At 45.7% G+C, this 22,068-nt stretch overlaps 1 protein-coding gene across 1 annotated transcript; it reads right to left on the minus strand.

The window, feature by feature from the left end:
• Positions 1-18,289: 18,289 nt before the first annotated feature.
• LOC130868605 (homeobox protein Rhox5-like) lies at positions 18,290-21,714 on the minus strand. The gene is given in 3 exon segments (XM_057760762.1): positions 18,290-18,367; positions 21,115-21,455; positions 21,636-21,714. Coding segments are annotated over 3 exon segments (498 nt in total).
• Between the last annotated feature and the right edge of the window lie 354 nt (positions 21,715-22,068).

Here is a 22,068-nt window from a genome sequence, read left to right on the forward strand (position 1 = left end):
TGTGCCTTCGCCCACAAACTGGGCCTAGACACACATTTCTCAGTGGCAGTGGAATCTGCCGTGTGTTGATTTCCTACCGTTGGGTCCACCACAGCAGAGAGGATAGAGATTGCCAAGCGCACTAGCCAATAGGCATCCACATCCACATTCACCCACTGCAAGGCGCTTGGCTGAACATAGGCAGGCTCCCAGAGCACGCTTCTGGCCTTTCTTCTCAATGAAGCCTCCTTGGATATAGGCTGCTTGCATTTCATCATGCTGCCAGCCCAGGGAACCCAAAGAACCGAGCAGACCCCATTACCTTTCTCAACCTTCCACAGGAAGTCCCTTTAGGCAGGGACTTCCCAAGACAATGCCATCTCCCTGGGGCCACATGGGCTTGGAGTTTTAAGTCTGACCTGAAGAAGAGAGTGGCATCCCAGGCATAAGGACAGCATGAAATAATCTGAACTTAACATGATATCGTTAAGTGACTTCTCTCCCTGAGCCACTGGACATTCGTCTCAAAACACCGCTGAAGTGGTATTAGAATCTGTTTCACGATCACTACTAGTAGGAAGTGTAAGGTCTTTACATTGAGGTTATTCGTGTTGCAGTTTAGTGGTGGGTGAAAACAGACCACAATATGCAGCAACCCCACGTGGGAGTTTATAGATGGGGAGAAAGAGAAAGTCGTGCGAGTTGACTGGGAAAGAAAAGGGAGGCAGAAGAAGTGAGGAGCCGCGGAGCTTGCTTTTAAAAGGGCCTTGACGCATGTGTCCAGAGCCTTGCAGCAGACATGCAGCGCATGACATAGTGAACAGCCATAGGCTGGCTAGGCCTTTGTCTGAATACTGACAAGCACATGTGCAGCTATGGGACCCTGCGGCCGGCTAGGTATTTGCCTAAATACTGACAGATACCAGGTGATAGCGGGCGGGCCAGCCTTATGCCTGAATGCTAACAACTTGTGCTTGTTCTAATGCTCATTTTCTAGTAAGATAACAAGGATGTTGGAAAATGGGCCCATTTGATGCTAAGCAGGAGCTGTGGGATTCTCCCATGCTGCCTAGGCAACCTTGAACAAATGGACTGTCGGAAAGCAAGGCGGAGTTTCTTTATGCCAGTGCCAGCATCCTTGAACGCTCAAAGGGCACCGTGATAAAAATTATGAAAGGGTTGCCGGGCGGTGGTGGTGCACGCCTTTAATCCCAGCACTCTGGAGGCAGAGGCAGGCGGATCTCTGGGAGTTCGAAGCCAGCCTGGTCTACAAGAGCTAGGTCCAGGACAGGCTCCAAAGCTACAGAGAAACCCTGTCTCGAAAAAACCAAAAAAAAAAAAAATTATGAAAGGGTCATAGCTGATTGTCCTGGCTCCTCAAAGTGCAGCCTCCACCAGGAATGCTTAAAACACATTGCACTAGACTTTGCTGTGCTATTAACCTCAGAAAACTCTAGAAGACTTCGAAACTTTTCCCACCCAGGGGAGAGGGTAGAGAACGTCCCCTGGAGGCCTAGCAGAGAGGTGATTGCTGCTAAAGGGAAAAGCCTAGGATTTGTCCAAGCATAGTCCTCCATGGTTAGGATAGGTGCTAAGAGACTGGACTGCGATTGGGCCAAATATTTCTTTTCAGATGACGTAAGCAGGCTGCTCGGGCTGTGCGTGAGTCTACAGGCAGACAGTCTCATGCTCTCTCTCCTGTGACGTTGCAGCATTAAACCCAGCGACAGTTGCTTTTCCGTGCCTACTCACTATTTCTGCCTGGCGAGAGCAGAAGCACCCATTAGGCTTACCAGCCAGTAATTTAGGAAAACAGTCGTCTAGGACTCGTGCCGTGGCCAGCTGGTCCCACAGCCCGGCTGAACAGAGGCAAAATCCCTGTTGATCTCCTTCACAATTTGCTAGACCAGTCACATGGCAGGGCCGATGGAGAAAGATCAACTCTACTCTAAATACCAATGCCTGTATGGGAAATTATGCTAATTACTGTTATTTCCAGCTAAGAGGTGTGTAAACTGAGGCATGGGAGGTACTGCAGTTGGACAGGACAGCCATACTTACGAGTGCAGCTGCCCTTTGGGAGACCCCATGAGACCCTTTTGTGATTCCCTGTATAGACTTTACTTGGCCCAGACACTTAGATTTTTTTAAGAGATTTCCTTCCCATCTCCCGACCCTGTTTCCTCCTAGCTACCCTGGTCCCAGAGTTGGGAAACTTAATAGGAACTAAAGAGTTGGGGGACCTGCCATAAGGGTGTGCCCGGTGAACAGGCAGTGACCACAGTGCTCAGGGGGCAGAGGAGCTTGGTTGTGGAGATTCAGATCACGTTGCCAGCTGCATTCCAGACCAGCACCAGACAGATAACCCAAGGACCAGGGGTCACCATGGTGCTGGCAGGGCACAAATGTTTGCGAGACCTGAGGTTCTAGAGACTGGGGAACAGCACATAGTCCCCATCCTGACAAACCTTTAGCTTCCACCGTGACGAAACTGGCTGGCCCTGCATTTGTGAGGGATCACAAAGCTGAAAGTCAGCCTCTACGCTCACCGTCTGACACAGTGGCCTGCTGTTTCCAGACCTGGTTTCCTCAGCAACCGTCCTTGTAGCCAGCTCATCACAAGGAAGCAGCTCAGCGATATTGGAGTGCTAAAGGTTACCACAGTGAAGCCTGAGAAAAAGCCCTCCGATCGGGGCTCAGACTCCACACTCCAAAAAGCAGATAGATGGCTGCCTCAGCCTGCCTCAGCCTGTGGCCCTTGCCCTTTCTGACATCAATGGATTGCCTTAGGTACCGGGAGCAAAGTGGATTCACATTGCTATGTTGCTAAGGATGGAGTCTGGTCTTCTGGGGGCTAATCCAGCGGGCATTGCTGAGAGACAGGCACTCTAAGCTCACAGTCCCTGCAGCCATCCATGGTGGGAGCGGTAGCAGTGAGTAGGCCTCCATCAGGTGCTCAGAGCAGGGGATCCCCGTACAATGTACTGGGTTCGCTGGCAGACGAGTACAGACTACATAGCAAGTTGCTGCAAGAGAAAGGCAGGCCTCCCTCCAGCTACAGTTCTTTCACATGGGGTTGTCTCCTGCCTACTGAAGGGACGACAGGTTGCCAACCTCTACGGAATGGGTGCAAGGCCACCTGCCCACAGAGATGACTTCTCTAGTGTGCCATATGCAGAATGGGGCTAAACCTCTGATTTCAGGGTCTGAAGAACAGCAGGATACACTGTACACTGATCTGACCAGTGTTAGGCCCTGCAAAGGTCCAGCAATAATAATGCCTAAATCCCCTCGTGTTGCCAGTGGGCAAAGTGAAAGAGAGAGAGAGGGAGACTTTCCTAATGTTACCCAACAACCTGGGAGAAAACACAGAAACAGACTCTCTGTAAATACACAGGAGAGGTACAGTGAACAAAGCCAGCAAGATTAGCCTGAGTCCTGGTACTTCAGTATCCCCATCTACCACACTGCAGGTTCAAGTGGCAGAGGACAGTCTACCCAGGTTTCATGGCCTTCTCCCTCTGTGCCAACAGCATCTAGTTCTAACATAGCCAGGTCAGTACCACTGCGTTTAGATATAGTTGTTTTGATACACTGGGTTTTACTGCTTTTAGGATTGTACAGAGAACATGCGTGGATAGGCTATTTTAATGTGGAAAATATAGGGGTTAAAGAAGAAATTCAAGACTCAACAATGGTAACACATGCCTTTAATCCCAGCATTCGGGAGGCAGATCTGGGAGTTTGAGGTCAACCTGGTCTACGGAGCGAGTTCCAGGACATCCAAGGCTGCACAGAGAAACCCTGTGTTGAAAAGCAAAAACAAAACACCAAAACAAGAAAGAAATACAAAAGAAATTTGAGATGTGAAAGAAAAAATTTCATCCTTTAAGTTATAATCAATCTTTTACACAGCCATACCACAGTATGGTTTTGATATATTAGGAAGTCTCTTGATTCGGGTGCAGGACAACCTTTCAATTATTCATTAACAGATCAGACTGAGTCTTGGCGCATGCCGAGAGAACCATGACATGACGTGATAGTCACACGCAGGGACAATGTGCAAAAAACAAATTCATCAGCTGATCAACAAAGCCAGCACTAAGCATCACTACCATCAGCTGTGCCTGCGAGACCCCCATCTCCATCCTTCTTCCCCAGATGGCTTGCAGCAAGGGTCCCTCAAGTTTGCAAAGCAAAACTCAGCCATAAAGGCAGTTCTCTGGTCTCTTTCCCCCAAGATGCTTCCTCAGATCCTGTTTCTAATTCATAGGGGAAAATAAAACTGATTTTGCACCAGAGAGCCCTCAGTAGTGAAGAATGGTGCATCTCGAACTGTCAAGTTTCTGCTTTTTTCTTTTCTTTTTTTTTTAAATTAGCATGAGCATTTTTAATGAGAATATATTTAAGAATATTTATTTTTATAAGCATATTCTTTAAAATTTGTGAAATATTTCTACTGCAACCATAAAAATTAACATTATAAAAGTTGTTGATATAAAATAATAATCAATAGTATTATGAAGATGCTTGTCTACAATAATGGAATTTTTATGATTATGTTTTCCTCACTATAAATTTTAAGTTACTACAAATGTATTAACCATACAAAATTTAAAAATAAGATATCACTATTAGTTTTATATTTATAAACATTAACTATAACTTAAAAATATAGGCTTGTTGTTTCTGAAAATCATTCCTACATAACAAGAGTTCCCATTTTTATTATTCCTTTGCATAGTTATATTTAAAGGTGGTTGAATGACCATTTCTGTGGTCTATTTTATTTTATTTTTTTTATTCTTTTTTAATTAAAATTTCCGCCTCCTCCCCATTTCCCATTTCCCTCCCCCTCCTTCCACATATTGCCCCTCCCCCCACTCCCCTCCCCCTATCCCCACTCCTCTTCTCCTCCCCTCACTCCATTCCCCCTCCCTCTCGATACTGAAGAGCAGTCCAAATTCCCTGCCCTGAGGGAAGACCAAGGTCCTCCCACTTCTATCTAGGTCCAGGAAGGTGAGCATCCAAACAGGCTAAGCTCCCACAAAGCCAGTTCATGTATTAGGATCGAAACCTAGTGCCATTGTCCTTGGCTTCTCATCAGCCTTCATTGTCCGCCATGTTCAGAGAGTCCAGTTTCAACCCATGCTTATTCAGCCCCAGTCCAGCTGGCCTTGGTGGGCTCCCAATAGATCAGTTCCACTGTCACAGTGGGTGGGTGCACCCCTCGTTGTCCTGACTTCCTTGCTCATGTTCTCCCCCCTTCTGCTCCTCATTTGGACCTTAAGAGCTCAGTCCGTTGCTACAAATTGGGTCTCTGTCTCTACCTCGATCCATCGCCAGATGAAGGTTCTAAGGTGATATGCAAGATATTCATCAGTATAGGATAGGGTCATTTCAGGTTCCCTCTCCGCAGTTGCCCAAGGTACCAGCTGGGGACATCTCCTTGGACACCTGTGAGCCCCTCTAGAGTCAAGTCTCTTGCCAACCCTAAGATGGCTTCCTTAATTAGGATATATATTTCTCTGCTCCCGTATCCACCCTTCCTATATCCCAACCAAGCTCCCCCCATCCTCCCCTTCTCACGTTTCTCACCCCATTTCCCCTTAGCCCCATGCCACCTCACCCGCAAGTTCCCAGGTTTTGCCCGGCAATCTTGTCTACTTCCCCTATCCAGGCGGATGGCTATACATTTTTCTTTGGGTTCACTTTCTTATTTAGCTTCTCTAGGATCACAAATTATATGCTCAATATCCTTTATTTATGGCTAGAAACCAATTATGAGTGAGTACATCCCATGTTCCTCTTTTTGGGTCTGGGATACCTCACTCAGGATAGTGTTTTCTATTTCCATCCATTTGCATGCAAAATTCGAGAAGTCATTGTTTTTTACCGCTGAGTAGTACTCTAATATGTATATATTCCACACTTTCTTGATCCATTCCTCCATTGAAGGGCATCTAGGTTGTTTCCAGGTTCTGGCTATTACAAACAATGCTGCTATGAACATAGTTGAACAGATACTTTTGTCATATGATGGGGCATCTCTTGGGTATATTCCCAAGAGTGGTATTACTGGATCTTGGGGTAGGTTGATCCCAAATTTCCTGAGAAATCTCCACACTGATTTCCAAAGTGGTTGCACAAGTTTGCATTCCCACCAGCAATGGATGAGTGTGCCCCTTACTCCACAACCTCTCCAGCAAAGGCTATCATTGGTGTTTTTGATTTTAGCCATTCTGACAGGTGTAAGATGGTATCTCAAAGTTGTTTTAATTTGCATTTCCCTGATCGCTAAGGAGGTTGAAGTGGGAAGTACTCTACAACGTATGGGTACAGGACATCATTTCCTACGTATATCCCCAACAGCACAGACATTAAGGACAACATTGAATAAATGGGACCTCCTGAAACTGAGAAGCTTCTGTAAAGCAAAGGACACTGTCACTAAGACAAAAAGGCAACCCACTGACTGGGAGAAGACCTTCACCAACCCTGCAACAGACAAAGGTCTGATCTCCAAAATATATAAAGAACTCAAGAAACTAGACTTTAAAATGCTAATTAACCCAATTAAAAAATGGGGCACTGAACTGAACAGAGAATTCTCAACAGAAGAAATTCAAATGGCCAAAAGACACTTAAGGTCATGTTCTGCTTTTCTCTTGTGCTTTCTGGAGTAATGTTTTGAAATGCAAAAGCACAACTTAATCCAGGCAAGAAGGACTAAAATTGATGAAGCACACAGCCAGTGTCTCTTAAGAGGAAAGCTTTTAGAAGATTCCTTTTGCTAAGAAAAAGTAAAGACACTGACCCCTGCTGTCAGCAGCTCCACTGCCCACCCATGATGCAGTGTGCATACAGCACAAACAAGCGCATTGGGAAATGGTTAAAAAGAATGTGTTTAGTGGGACCTGGTAAGATGGCTCAGTGAGGAGAGAACACGAGCAAGGAACTCAGGACCGCGAGGGGTGCACCCACACACTGAGACAATGGGGATGTTCTGCTGGCCTGAGTCTGAAAAAGCATGGGATAAAACCGGACTCGCTGTACATAGCCGACAATGAGGACTACGGAGAACTCAAGAACAATGGCAATGGGTTTTTGATCCTACTGCACGTACTGGCTTTGTGGGAGCCTAGACAGTTTGGATGCTCACCTTACTAGACCTGGATGCAGGTGGGTGGTCCTTGGACTTCCCACAGGGCTGGGAACACTGATTGCTCTTAGGGCTGACGAGGGAGGGGGACTTGATTGGGGAGGGGGAGGGAAATGGGAGGTGGTGATGGGGAGGAGGCAGAAATCTTTAATAAATAAATAAATTTAATAAAAAAAAAGATGGCTCAGTAAGGAAGATAAGTGAGTCAGGAAAATGGTTACCACATGTACATGAAGACTTGAGTTTGGATCCCCAGCACCTACTGAAAAGCCAGGCCTGGTGGTACCTTATTTTAATCCCAGGGCTGGAGATAGGTGGATCCCTGGAGCTCATTGACCAGCCAGTCTAGCCAATCAGTGAGCTCTGGATTCAGTGAGGAACACTGTCTCAAAAAGGAAGGTGGACTAGGTATGGTGGCACATGTTTTTAATCCCAGAGACAGCTCTATGAGTTCAAGGCCAATTAGCCAAGGCTACATAGTAAGATCCTGTCTCAAAAAATAGAAAGCCATTAAGGAAGACACAAAACCTTGCCCTCTGACCTCTACATGTACCTACACACAAAACATGCATATCCACACACATACACGTAAATGAGTACATACACACAACATACACACACAGACCAGCTGTCATACTCCATTACCTCCGTCTCTAGCATGTTTTCATTGCCTCTCTTCAGACTGAACTCTAGTATCTCCTGTAAACTTACAAATAAAATGCTAAACATGAGAAGCAAGCACAAAGGCCTCTGACATTGCAGCACTTCCGTCCAGATCAACAGTCAGCCTCACACTGGGGCTAGATGCCTCCTCTGTGGTCACAGTTCCACACTGCCCTCTGCTGTAAGAGGAGAGCATTCGAGTTTCTTTTCTGTTTGCCGTGATAAAATACTCAGACCAAAAGCAATTCATAGGTTACACAGTCCATCGGTGAGAGCAGTCAGGACTGGAAGTCAAGCAGAGCCTTGAAGCAGAAGCAATGGAAGAAGGTTGCCTGCTGGCTCGTTTGCAGGCTTTCTTACACAGCTCAACAACACCTGCTCAGAGGTGGAAACCATCCCCAGAGGGATGGGCCTTCCTCTGCCAATTCACAATCAAGCCATCCCACTACAAACGGGGCCACAGGTCAATCTGATCCAAACAATCCCTCCGGTGAGCCTTCCCTCTCAGACTGGCACACATTGTCTGACAAAGCTAACTGGTAGAAGAACAGAGACCATGTAATTAATTCTTGGAGCTCCGCACAGTGTGGTACCCTGAAGGAAGAACTGAAGGAAGAGATACGGTGGTAACTTTCCCATCCCAGGGCAGCCGTAAGGAAATGCACTACCTGGTGTAGTTAAAATCACAGTGGGCTGTAGATTTTCATGTTGTTTGCCTGCTATGATATTCAGCCTACTAAACCAAGAGGAACTCTTCCCTCCCTGATGGAATGTTCGATTTAGGAATAGAAAGGTGACGGGGGCGGTGTGACAAGGTCCTTGGGAGCTACTGTAGTAGCTATCTCGGAGACATTGCTGGCTGCTGAGGACTGGACATGTGGCTTCTGGCCAATGATTCCTGGTGCTCAGGGTCCGGCAGCTGCACTAAAGCAGGAACCTGGCCTCATACACTAGAGGCCTAAGCCGATCATGTGACGTGAACAGAGGCTTGTGCTAAGCAGCTCGGTGTAGGGACCTGGGTGATCACAGGCTTCCAGAACTGTTCAGCTCCCAGGCATACCAGATCCTCTATGAGTTCCACAAGCTCAGGGTTTCTGGACCCAGCCTCGTGCCGTGGGGCTAGCAAGGCCCTCAAGAGAGAACTGAAGCTGAATTTCCTCATCTCTGTGCGCCTTCTGCTAGGAGCTACTCCAGGAAGAGCCCAGGACATGTGCCTTGATCAGCAATGCAGTCATCTTCCCGGGCTCATATATGGATACAGAAGATGGTGATGACTTGGGTTTTGTTTTTTTGTTTTTGTTTTTTTTTTTCTCTTTTTCCAACCTCAAATTCTTTTTATTTATTTATTTATTTATTAAAGATTTCTGCCTCCTCCCCACCACCACCTCCCATTTCCCTCCCCCAATCAAGTCCCCCTCCCTCATCAGCCCTAAGAGCAATCAGGGTTACCTGCCCTGTGGGAAGTCCAAAGACCATCCACCTCCATCCAGGTCTAGTAAGGTGAGCATCCAAACTGCCTAGGCTCCCGCAAAGCCAGTACGTGCAGTAGGATCAAAAACCCATTGCCATTGTTCTTGAGTTGGGGGTCAATCAAGCATTCCTTTTAGCAGACAATAAGTTTCGAGTGCTCAGAGGCGGCTGTTAATACAGAACACCCTGGTAACATATGTGCTGATCTTGGAGAAAAGTGTCCCCTATGTGTGGGCCCAGTTGCCAATTTATTGTCGTAAGCCTGTATCAAAAGTCTGCTGGAAATATATGAAGATTTCCATCTTTTCCATCTCTTGACATGGAGTAGGCAGTGTGTTGTGAAGAAATATACGAGATTGTAAGAAGAAAGAATGATTGCCCATGGCAGTGGAAAAGTCTGGAGGGAGAAAATTCTGGCATATCACTGAATCGATGTTTGGCATACTGAAGCTGAAGCATAGCATGTTTGACATGGCTATGTGCAATGAGGCATTCTGTATGACACTTTCACCTTCTGCTATGAGAAATATGACGAGAGGGCCTATATTTCAGAGATGCCGAGATACTTCATGACAAAACACCGTGATTTTTGGACCCGTCTAAAAATATTCCAAGGTAAATCTAGGGGTTGGCGATTCTGGTTGGGTGCCAGTAGAATCCAATTGGCTAGGTATGGTAATTGCCGAAAGTAGACAGTGGAGTACAGAGTGTGAATTTCTACCCTGCTTGTGTATAGGCATGGTATCGTCTATAATGGAACAACCATGATTCCAACCATGTGCCATCCGAAGTAAGCAGACAAGGGGTACATGAAGGGAACAGGAGGGGTTGGTGTGGGGAAGTCAATGCCCCCCCCAGCAAGTTCAGTGTTGCAAAAGCAAGTTTGAATGATCTTCCAAGTTCCCAAGATTGGTTGGCTTAAAAACAGTTTTTTGACACACTTTGCGGTCTATTTCCTTGACAAACAAGTAGCTTGAGGATATCTTGAGAAAATAGCCTCAGAAGATCAAACAGCAGGCTAGGGAGATCTGAGAACCCTAAAGAAGCGGAGACTGCTTCATGAGAGCAATGCGTTTTGGGATCAAAATGCATCTTTTTCAAACTGAATAGTTTCTTGGATGTCCTGCTTTTTCTCTTTCTCTTCTGTTAAAATTTATTGGAAATTTTACCTTTAATATTTTAAATTTTTTCTCAAACATGTAGGAAGTTTCTGTGTCCTTTGTTTTTCTCTGCACTTATGCATTCTGTTGTTATGGGAGCATGACCCAGGCCAGCAAGTGATTAGCCCAACCACTCAGAGAATACAGCAGAAATCCTTTAGCTATGAGACCAAGACCCTTACTAGTGCTTCAAGAAGGCAGGCCCAAATGAAAATGTTTATTGTTTATAAAAGTGGAGTTCAAATGGTGTGCGCTTACATATATACAGCTGGGGCTAGGACCCCACTTGGAGATGCATTTTCTGAGCAATTCAACATGTTTCTTTTTCCAGTGGTGCCCCCTTTTATTAACTGTAGATTTTTTTCTCATTCTATTCTACCCAGTTTCTCCCCACCTCCCCTACCATCTGGATCCACCCATTTCTACCTCTCCTTAGAAAACATACGGGCTTCCAAATAGGACTAAACCAACAAAGAGAAGGAAAAGAGCCCAAGAAAAGGCACAGAAAACAGATACAGACACAGAAACACCTTTGTTTGCACACCCAGCAATCCCATAGAAACTGCAAACTGGGAGCCATAATATGTATGCAAACGACGTGTAGAGTTAAAAAGAGAGAAAGAAATTTTTTTTAAAAAAAAAGGTAAAATTAAAAAAAGAAAGAGACATGATATTGTGAGGCACGGAACCTTCTAAAATGCCCTTGAATTCCCTTTAATTTGGTCATCTATTTTTCGGCTTGTGGCTTAACCCTTAAAAATAGTTTGTTTCCCCAGTGAGACTCCCTTGGAGAAAGCTAAATTGTCATTTGCAAGTGGTTATCAAGCAGAGATAGCTTCTGAGTTAGGGATGGAGCCACATGTCCACTTCACCTTTGGTCTCAAGGACCCCATGTGGTGCAGACCCATGGGCACCCTGTGCATTCTGCCTTGAGTTCTTATCAGCTCTGAACATCTTGATGTAGAGACCTTGTTTTCCTGGTGTCCTCCATCCCCTCTGTCTCTTACGTCCCTCCTACCTCCTCTTCCATGGGGTTCCCTGAGCTCTGAGTAGAGGGATTTGATGGAGACATCCCATTTAGTGCAGTATGCTCCAACGTCTCTCATACCCCATATATTGCCTGAGTGTGGGTCTCTGTATTTGTTCCCATCTACTGCAGGAAGAAGCTTCTCTGATGATGGCTGAGTGAGAAACTGATATGTAAGTATAACCTAATGTCATTAAGAATCATTTTATTGCCACGTTTTTAGAACAATAGTATTTGGTTTTCCTCTAAGCCACTGGGCTACCTTGGCTCCGGTTCTTCGTCACTCAAGCCTTGTCGGTATGGGTTCCATCTCATGGAGTGGGCCTTAGGTCAAATCGGATATTGATTGGTTAATCACACACGCTTTGTGGGAATATTCTTGAAATCATTGGCACAGGAAAATGCTTTTTGAACAGAACACTGTTAACTTAATGCACAGGCACTAAGATCAACAATTAATAAATGGAACCTCATGAAAATGAAAATTTTCTGTAAGGCAAAGGACACCATCATTCAGATGAAGCAGCAGCCTACAGAATGGGAAAAGATTTTTACCAACTCCACATCTGATAGAGGAATAATATCCAAAATATGTAACGAACTAAAAAACAAACAAACAAAACTAGATGGAGCTGGATAGATGGCTCAATGGTTATAGACACTATCTGCTCTTCCAAAGGACCCAGGTTCGATTCTCAGCACCCCCATAGCAGCCCACAACTGTCTGTAACTCCAGTCCCAAGCAATTTGCACTGCATGCACATGGTGCACAGATATACATGCAGGCAAAGCACCCACACACAGAAAATTTAAAAAGTAAATCTAGCCAGGCCATGGTGGCACACGCCTTTAATCCCAGCACTCGGGAGGCAGAGGCAGGTGGATCTCTGTGAGTTCGAGGCCACCCTGGTCAACAAGAGGTAGTTCCAGGACAAGCTCCAAAGCTACAAAGAAACCCTGTCACAAAAAAAATTTTTAAAAATGTATGCAAAAAGTAAACTACATATCAGGAAAACAAATAGTCCGATTTAAAAATGGGGTCCAGATCTAAATGGAATTCTCCAGAGAGGAAACTCAAATGGCTAAGAAACACTTAAAAGGAATGTTTAATACCCTTTGTTGTTAGGGAAACACAAATCAAAACTACTTTGAGATTCCATCGTATACCTGTCAGAGTGGCTAAGATCAGTGAAGGACTAGACAACTCATGCTGGAGAGGATGTGGAGTAAGGAGAACAGCCATTCTTTCCTGGTGGGAATGCAAACTTGTACAGCCACGAGGAAATCAGTGTGGTGGCCCCTTGGGAAGATGGGAATTGATCTACCTCAAGATGCAACTCTATTATTCTTGGACATATAGTCAAAGGATGCTTTATCCTACCACAGAGATGCTTTCTCAGTCATGTTCATTGCTGCTCTATTGATAATAGCCAAAAACTGGAAGCACCTTAAATGTCCCTCAACAGAAGAATGAGTGAAAATGCAATATATTTACACAATAAAATATTACTTACCTGTTTAAAAATGGTATCATGAAATTTGCGGAGTAAATGGATGGAACTAGAAAAAAATATGTACGTGTAAGAAGATGATCTACGATGAAATTACCCAACTGGGCATTTCTTGGCACCAAACGAAGCTTCCAGCGCCAAGACTATAGGTCCCTCTCCATAAACTGACAGCAAGACCCCTTGTCAAAAAAAAAAAAAAAAAAAAACACCTGCACAGCTCTCTGAACATGGAGAAGCTGAGCGGGTGCCAACACAGAGCAATTAAGCTAGTTTCCGGAGAGAAACTGCGGTTTTCAAATCTCTTCAAATCACGTTTTCTAGGCAATTTGGCCATTTCACAGAGACAGACAAGTACAGTTCCCGTTATCTTGAAACAAGTAAGATTTGCTCTCTGAGCAGCTGGCAGCCAAGGTCATTTCTCCAAGACAGTTTGTCAAATACTTGCTTCTTCTGTCAAGAGAAAGGGGCTTGAATGACTAGGCAAACAGCAGTTCGTCAAAGCAAAGCTTGGGCAAACTGAAACTTTCATTGAGTCAGAAGTATCTAACTCTATTTCCTTTAACTCCTTAGAGGGTTTAAGTGAAACCCGTTAGTGGGCTCCCTGCCTTAAAGTGATGTTTGTGGCAGAGCCCCCTCAACTTCATTATTTATTTTCATGTCATTGAATATTTTTCTGAGTAAGTTTATTAATAAATTCATCTTAATTATTTTTAGTTGATGTTAAAACTTGTCAATATGTCTGTCCGTCTGCACTGTCACCCTCCTGACTTTGTAGTGATATGCATACAAATGTCTAGGGGAGCACAGAATGGTTGTGGTTGACTGTAATCCCAGCATGTGGGGGACAGAAGCAGACGGATCTCTGTGAGTTCAAAGTCAGCCTGGTCTGCATTGCAAGTTCGAGGCCAGCCAGGGCTACACAGTGAGATCCTGTCTCAACCCAAAAGGTATCTATGAAAACACAACATCAGTTCCCTTCCTTGACTACTTCTTCCCAACAAGATGATAATAGGCTTGCCTCCTGTTTTGATTTTAATGGATGCCTTAGGTTTTCACTCTGACAAATTTGTTGCTTCAGTAACTGAAAGAGTAAAAGAACCAGTGTACAGAAATTCAAACATCAAAAAGAACAAGTTATTTCATATGCCAATTTTGAAACAGGCACTAGTACTGCATTTGACAAAATGGAAGTGGATAAGGTAAATTTGAACTACAGATAAATAACAAATAATATCATTAGTGTAAACATGTCTCCAATATTGCAGGTAAAAATTTCATCAATTTATGAATCTGTGAACTTGAGAGGTTGAAGCAAGAGGATTACAACATCAAGGCTAGCCTGGGTTACATGGGGAAGGTCTGTCTCAAAAAGTATATATCTTTTTATCTCTATTTTATAAAAAAAAAAAAAGCTTAGTATTTTGTGGGTTTTGATGTTGTTGTTAAACCTCATAATTGTAAATTATAGACATTGTTGGTTGTAGAACTAGCTTAAATAGCTGTTGCTTTCCATACTAGTCCTTTTACATTTCCCTTATATTTCAGGATTTAAGAATTAAAGTGCATTGAACCCTTTCTATTTGTTGTCTATCTGTTCATGCGGATACGCAAGCACACACAGACACACACAGAGACACAGAGACACACACAGAGAGACACACACAGAAAGACACACACTCGCACAGTATCCAAAACACAAGGGGAAATACTTGTGCTGTCACCCTGCCATTCTCTGTCCCTTTCAGACACATCAGGCTCCAGACTGAGAAGCAAGTGGTCTGCTGTCCTGTGGAGACTTAAACGCCACAGGCATCTTGACTTTGTCAGTCCCATTTAGTCCACAAGGGGGCGCCAAGCAACAGACACTATTGATATAGTTGTACCCCTTTAGCCCATGGCTGTGGGCCAGTGGGGGGGGGGGGTGCAACAGGTGTTCTTGATTCTGTCTTCCCCCTTTTGCCCAACAGGAAGCAATAGGCACTCTGGACATTGTCACCTTTAGTCCACAAGGTGACTCTACATCCAGGACCACAGGATTCTTCCTGAATTAGGAACCATCTATGCCCTCAAACCTGTAATATCTGTGCAAAATTACAAATGTGGTGCGTGGGGTCCCTCTGGGAAGTCAGGCAAGCAGGCAAGGTAGGCTCAGCTGTCACAACAGGAGATGCGCTGGAGAAGTTCACTCATGGAAGGCAGAGCCAGCCAAGAGGGTGGGCATTAGGCCAGGTGCTGCCCAGAGGCAAAGAGATGGAGTCAGAAGGAGCCCTCTGGGATAGGGCTCCAGTTGCCTGCTGCCCTTCCCACCTGCCAGGGGCCCTGCGTGTCAAGTCAGCTCCAAGACCACGTGGCTCCGGCAGTGTGAGTCCTGGGCTTCCGTGTCTGTCCTTTACATTTCTGAGACTGACGTTCTGGCACGGAAAAATATGTAAGTGAAAGAGCTTCCGTGTTTGGTTTGGTTGGTTTCCATGGTTTCATGAAAAGTGGAGCCTCTTTTGTGCTAAAAAAAAAAAATGTTACGTGGAACTTTAACAAAACCTTGTTAGCTTTGTCCTTCCCGTAGCAGCTATGAGATGGCAGGTGACTGCCCTCTTCCTGACAGAACCATCTAGCGTGCGACGTAGAGAAACAGTAACATCCCTGGCTGGGGTGTGGTGCTGCCATGGAGCTAAAGGGGAGGGGGGAGTTGGTTGGTCCAGTGGTGGTGGGTTATCATCCAAGATAAAGGCGGGCACAGAAAATGCTAGACATTGATCATTATTGTCACTTGAAATGTATTTGTTTCCCCAGTGTCCCAAGAACACTGAGACCAAAGCCAGTTAAGGCAGCTATTAGTGGAAAGTATGGCAGGGATAGCGTGTCAAAGCACTACAAACTAAAAAGTAATTAATTACGTGGGAAATGCACTGTGCGACTATTCTCACAAGCAAACAGATGACGAAAAGCTGGCTGTTATTTCCCCTCTTAGTCCAGTCAGTTCTTAGAAAAAAATAAGGACATCTTGAATTTTGTAGGAAAATGGATGGAACTAGAAAACATTATTTTGAGTGAGGTAACCCAGACACAGAAAGACGATTGTCACCTGTACTCACTCATAGGTGGTTTTTAAACATAAAGCAAAGAAAACTAGCTCACAAATCACAATCCCAGAGAACTTAGAAAACAATGAGGACACTAAGAGAGACTTACATAGATCTAATCTCCATGGGAAGTAGAAAAAGACAAGCTCTCCTGAGTGGGAAAGGGGAGAGGCAGGGAGAGGAGCAGAGAAAAATAAAGAGCTCAATAAAAATCAATTTTAAAAGAATTTTAAAAAATTATTGAGCAAATTGGAAAAGGTTTTACAACACAGGCTACACAGAATATAATATACTTCCCAAACAACTGGGCTACTGTCCACAGGTCAAATTGCAATACAGCCAATTCACCCAGCCACCCGAAATTTGCCTTTTTTGCCAAACCTTTGGTGTATGTGTTAATGTAGGTAGGTCACTGCAGCTTTATTTGGGCAAACTTGCATGGCCTAATGGCTCTGGAGTACCACTTACATGTGGTTCTGTGTCAGAGATGGCACACCGTGGCCTTCTCCAGCTTTTTCTCAACAGGGGATGGTCAGCGCTCCGAAGTGCCTTCTTTGCATAGATAACACTGTTTCAAAGAAAACACTGTTTCCCGGGTTAAACCTCTAATTACAGAGAGGGCTCGGCTTGCCATCGAGCTGATGCTCTTGGATCTTATGATCTTTTCTAATGGCTGTTGAGCTGGGCTCCGAGGGCATGCTTCATTTGACAGGCATGAGTGCTCCGTCCAGGCTGGAAATGTCCCATTGCCTGTTGCCCCAAACACCTGGGTGTGGTCCCAGCCAGTTGGAGTAAAGGCTTTCAGCTGGCTACACACTGGGTCTGAGTTGTCATCCTTAGGGGTGGGGGGTTCCCTGTAACAGTGTGACCCTAGGACCTGCCGTATACAACTGTCTAAAGCCGAAGAAACTTTGGAAGCAGTTCTAGGCAAGCCCGGGGCGCTCTTGCCAGGATCTGGAGCAGTCTTGTGTAGTATGGGGGAGCTATGTCAAGAGTGCCTGTTGTCCCCTTGTGGACTGTCCTAGCTAGGGTGACTACTGCTATGATGAAATACCATGACCATAGCAAGTTGGTGACACAAGGATTTATTAGGCTTCCAGCCCCACACAAAAGTCTACCAGTGAAGGAAGTCGGGACAGGAACTCACACCGGGCTGAACCTGGAGGCAGGAATGGGTGCAGAGGTCGTGAAGGGGTGCTGCTTACTGGCTTGATCCCCATGGTTTTCTTATAGAACCCAGGACCACCAGTGCAAGCATGGCACCCCCCCCCCAACAATGGGCCAGACTAAATTGGAACGAAAATGTCAAGAGTGTTTTTTCACGCCCTCACGGACAAAAGGTTTTGAAAGACAAAGTCAAGAGTGACTTTTGCCCCCCTCCCGCCATGAACTTAAATGAACAACAATGTCAAGAGTGCGTGTCACCTCCTTGTGAACTGAATGGGAACAATTTCAAGAATGCCTGTCACCGCTAGTGAACAAAATGTGAATGATAACGCCCAAAGCACTTGTCCATTTGTCCAAGACTAACCGGGAACAGCAATGTTAAGTGGCCAGGACCACGCAGGGGTGGATCTGGAAATCTTGCTCAATCAAAGGCTCAGCTTGGAGTGTAACTGGCCTTAGGCGGTCGCTGGCTACTGCCACTGCCCTCACCCCACTTTGGACGCATCTACCTCCTGAACTACTGAGTTCATCATCAGAGAACCCACCCATCCCCCAGTCATTTACAGTACTGGAAAACACATGTGAATAGTGACAGACTTCAGACCCATCTGGGAACACACTGATTCTCAGCAGGAGCTTGCCCTGTCCTTCCTTGTATGTACAGCAGTGGGGTGACTTGAAGGCAGCGGGGTGACAAGGGGTGGCAATGGAGGATGAGTAGGTCAGTGTGACCCATCACTATACTTGCAGATTTCCTGTGATGTGTAGGGGATATGGAAGACGACTCAATTATGCCACATTATGAAAGGATACCTTTTAGTTATTCTGTTTAAGGGACATTTCTATAATACTAGAATCACTAAGATATTTAGAACAATATTTTAGAAATTGCAAAGGCAATGGAACAAACATATTGAGAATCCACCTCTTTATTGCAAAAAGAATGGCTGAGAAGTAAGGGTTGCTGTGGCCAGCATAGGCAGTTGAGATGTTGGTGGCACAAGAAGAAGCCATTTCCATTTTGCTCCGGGACTAGGGTGATACTGAAATCTTCCGAGACAGGTGTTCTAGGGCCTAGATGGTGCAATTCTGGTCCTCCTCCTCCCATTTCTTCTGTGTGTAATGCTCCTCATCTTAAATTAGTCCTGCACTCGGAAGGATAAGGGACCGCATTAGTACACTAAAAATCATGCAGATAAAACAAACAAAAAAACCACTGACGTTTGGTTGAATTTTTTGGTAGGTACTCAGGATTGAACCTAGGGCTTCAAATATGCCAGGACAAGTGCTTTATTCCTGAGTTATAGGCTCAACCCAACTTGTGAGATCGTAGATTCCACACAAAGAAGCCCTTCATTCCGTGCTTTCCTAATTCAGTGAGAGACTGAGGGTATAGTAACTGCTCAATGTGTGTGAACTCTGGTTTCCAGTCACGGAGCTACAGGGGAAAGGCCTGAAGAACCCTGTTAGGATGGAAAACACTGCGCTCTTCCTTTAGCAAACCCCAGTGAGCACCAGGAAACGTTTCAGGCTCTGTAGTAGATTCCGGCCATTCAGTTTGTATATAGGGTGAGGCAAAGGACTCTTTCTGAATACAGCCTCTTTCTCCTGGGCCACTAGAAGGAGCACTTCTCCCCTTTAAGTATGTGGTCTGCAAATTCAGCACTACTAGTGGGCCAGAGCTCCACAATAGCAATAGCAATGTTTACAAAGAGAACCAACTGTTCCAGGGAGGGAAATGAGGATCACGCTCACGTCCAGGACACTTTTACAATATAGTTCTGATGATGCTCAGAAAGCAGAGCAGGTGAGGTGTGGGACAAGCCTTTTGGAGACATTCATGTTAAGATGTCTGAATTTTAAAACACAGTCTTTCACCTTCTTTGTGGCATGTGGGTCAGTCTACCCTCAGAGGGCCATTGAGAGCACACTAGGTAAACTGAGGGCAGGACAAAGCAGCTTGACAACTGTCAGCTTCTCCATTTCAGGGAGGCCTTTGAACTCCTCAGAAAGCGAATGCCGTACTACACACTGTACCCTGAGCGCCCTGAGCCAGACCTGGCTTGAGCCTGGAGTGTAGCCTTGGGATGTAGCCTTAGGGGCCTGAGAACAGCTAGTGTTCTAGAGATGCGACCTCCCTGGTCTTCAGGGCCTTTCCGTAAGTGCTCACACACGAGGGAACTCAGAGATACACCTAATGCCGTTAGCCCGATGCTCCCTTTGAATCTTTTACTTTCCTTCTTCCCAGAAGAACTCCTGTACAGCTTGGACTTTCCCCTGCTCTCACGTGACCACTTCTGAGTCCAGTGAGCTGCAAATCCACTTACCTCTGCCCGAGAAAAATGGAAAAAAACATTCCAAACTACCACAGGTAAGAATTTAACCCACAGTGAGGTCTAGCCCCAACCATCAACCAATCACACAAGACAGTTCTTCATGATACCTGCCAGGGATGAGGAAAACGATCTGATGTCAGAAAGACATTCACTACCAACATGAATGTGTGGGTTTGAGGCGTGCTCATCTGTCTGCTTTTATTTGAGGCGGGGTCTGATGTGGCCCAGGCTGGCCTTGAACTCCTGATCTTCACCTCCAGGGTCGTGGCATTATGGGTAAACACCATCATATGTGGACTCTTCATACATCAGGAAGACACACCAAGATGTACCAGACAACTTAAATTCAGGTCTGCCATTCACTACTTTGCTTTACCAGCAAGGTAGTGAATTTTAAGCAGCGATGCCAGGAGAAGCAGGCATTGTATGCTCTCCCATCACTACAAGGGCTGAAGATTTACAAATTCCCTCCTTCCTCTTAGAATTTATGCTTGAATTTACTATCGGAAATAATAACACAGAGCTCATAGATTCATAAATTTGGATGATTTCTTATATTTTTGCTTGTGAACCTAGCCTTTAGTGGCGGAGCCATCCCTCCAGGCCAAATTTGGGTGATTTCTACATAATTCTTTACCCAAACATTATGTAAAGGGCAGCAATATTCTTTTTCCCTTTAGGAAGCCACGTTCTCACATGCTGGGGCTTTCTGACTCCATTTTGTACCCACAGAGTTTAAAGTCCCTCCCCAAACCTAGAGACTTCAACAACAGCCTACCAACTCAATATATCCAGGACAACGGTATTCAAGATCTCAGGTGAGTTTTAGAATGGCTATCCTGCCAAATGGCTTTTTTTCAGATTACCGACTTACATTCTGGACTCACACCCATCCATCTTGCAAGATCCTTCCTAAAAGGAAAAAAAAGAAAAAAGAAAAAACAAAACAAAAAAAAATTCAGTATGTGGCCCTGTGGATGAAATTAAAGCAGGCACAGTATATTTCATATTCATGCCTCAATGTTTGTCCTATCAATCCCTCCTCCTGCCCCCAGCAGTGTTTGCAGCGCATCCACCTTGAGGCTTAATTTACCCTGAGTTCTCCCACCACCACCCGGTACCAACTTAAAGGGGAAGCCAAAAAAAAAGTCATTAATCAAAACACATCATGGTCCAATGTAATTTAAAGATACACAAAGCAACCAAGAGATGAACAGATATAAAATTTCAAGCAAAGGCAGAACTCCAACCTCAGGCTTCTCACTCTGCTCTGGCAAGACCTTGCCTTGCTGCAGTCTCCAGCCGGACTCATTTAAATACAGCAGGAAAATAGTTTCCTTCGCGACTGCCCTAGCTTTCGTCATACCCCAGCACCCATCTGCAGGAGGATGGAGTTGGGCAGTCTATAGTTGCCAGGTGGCCTTTCTTTCAAGAGGGGATAAGGGGGCCCTGGGAGAGAACCAAGATCACCTTGAACTAGCACGTGCTCTTGAAAACTGCCCACTATGGGCAAGGTAAGGCGTGTCTGCATACCTTGCTGGCCCATCGCAAGAATGACTGCGCTGGAGAATGGTCTCCCATTGCTCCAGCTGCCGCTGGGTGAACCGAAGTTGGTGGAGGGCCATCGGCCTCTCCGGAGGCTTTAGGCCCTTCTGTCTCTCCGTACCCTCAGCAACCAGCTGCGTTTGCTCTTGCTCCATGCCACTTCCGCTGGTGCCACCATTCTTCTTCCCATCACCCATAGGACCTGGAGCACCAGGACCAAAGGGGCCTGCTCTTCCTCCTTTTAATTCTTCTCCTTCACTGTCTGCTCCCACTTCTCCCACTCCAGGCTGGCCCCGAACACCTTTCTTCTCTCTCCCCTCTCCAGCCTGAAAGATCATCTGTGCTTTCACATCTGGAAAAGAGGAAACAGGCAGAGAAAGATCGGGGCATCAGAGCTCAGTGTACACAAAGCACTGAAGAGCTATGTATAAAGTGAGCTGACAGTGGGTGCTACCGCTCCACTCATTTCCTTGTGCCAGGGACATTTGCTTCCCGGCCATCACAAAAACACCAATTCCGTACCGATACTGACCATGCTGCTCTTCCTGGTCCTCCTTGACTCCCAGGCAGAGTAAGCAGGTGATGGCCCATCTGCAGCCTTGAGATGCCATACTCTGATGAGTCAATGAGGAAGTACGCTTCTGCAGATGCTGGTGTCCGGGGACCAGAAGGAGAGAGCTGCACTCCTCAACCTGGAAGGGCTCTCCTCAGGCCCAATTTAGTTTCCAATGTATCCAGTCCTAGGCTTGTTGGCTCTGCTTTCTGCTCCCCAGTGGTTCCTGTGGGTTGTGCCTTCAAGGCACAGAGGCAACGGCAGTTTGGGGGGTGTAATGAGCACGACGTACCTGCAAGAAGGGCACAGCATGCGGGCATGTGGGTGTGCAAAACCTGAGACGCCAGGTCACAGCTCAGCGGACGGCTCTGACTCTGGTAAGATATGCAGCGAGGCATAAAAGTCTCCAGAG

This window comes from Chionomys nivalis, chromosome X (assembly GCF_950005125.1).
Source record: "Chionomys nivalis chromosome X, mChiNiv1.1, whole genome shotgun sequence".
In the NCBI taxonomy this organism is placed as follows: domain Eukaryota; kingdom Metazoa; phylum Chordata; class Mammalia; order Rodentia; family Cricetidae; genus Chionomys; species Chionomys nivalis.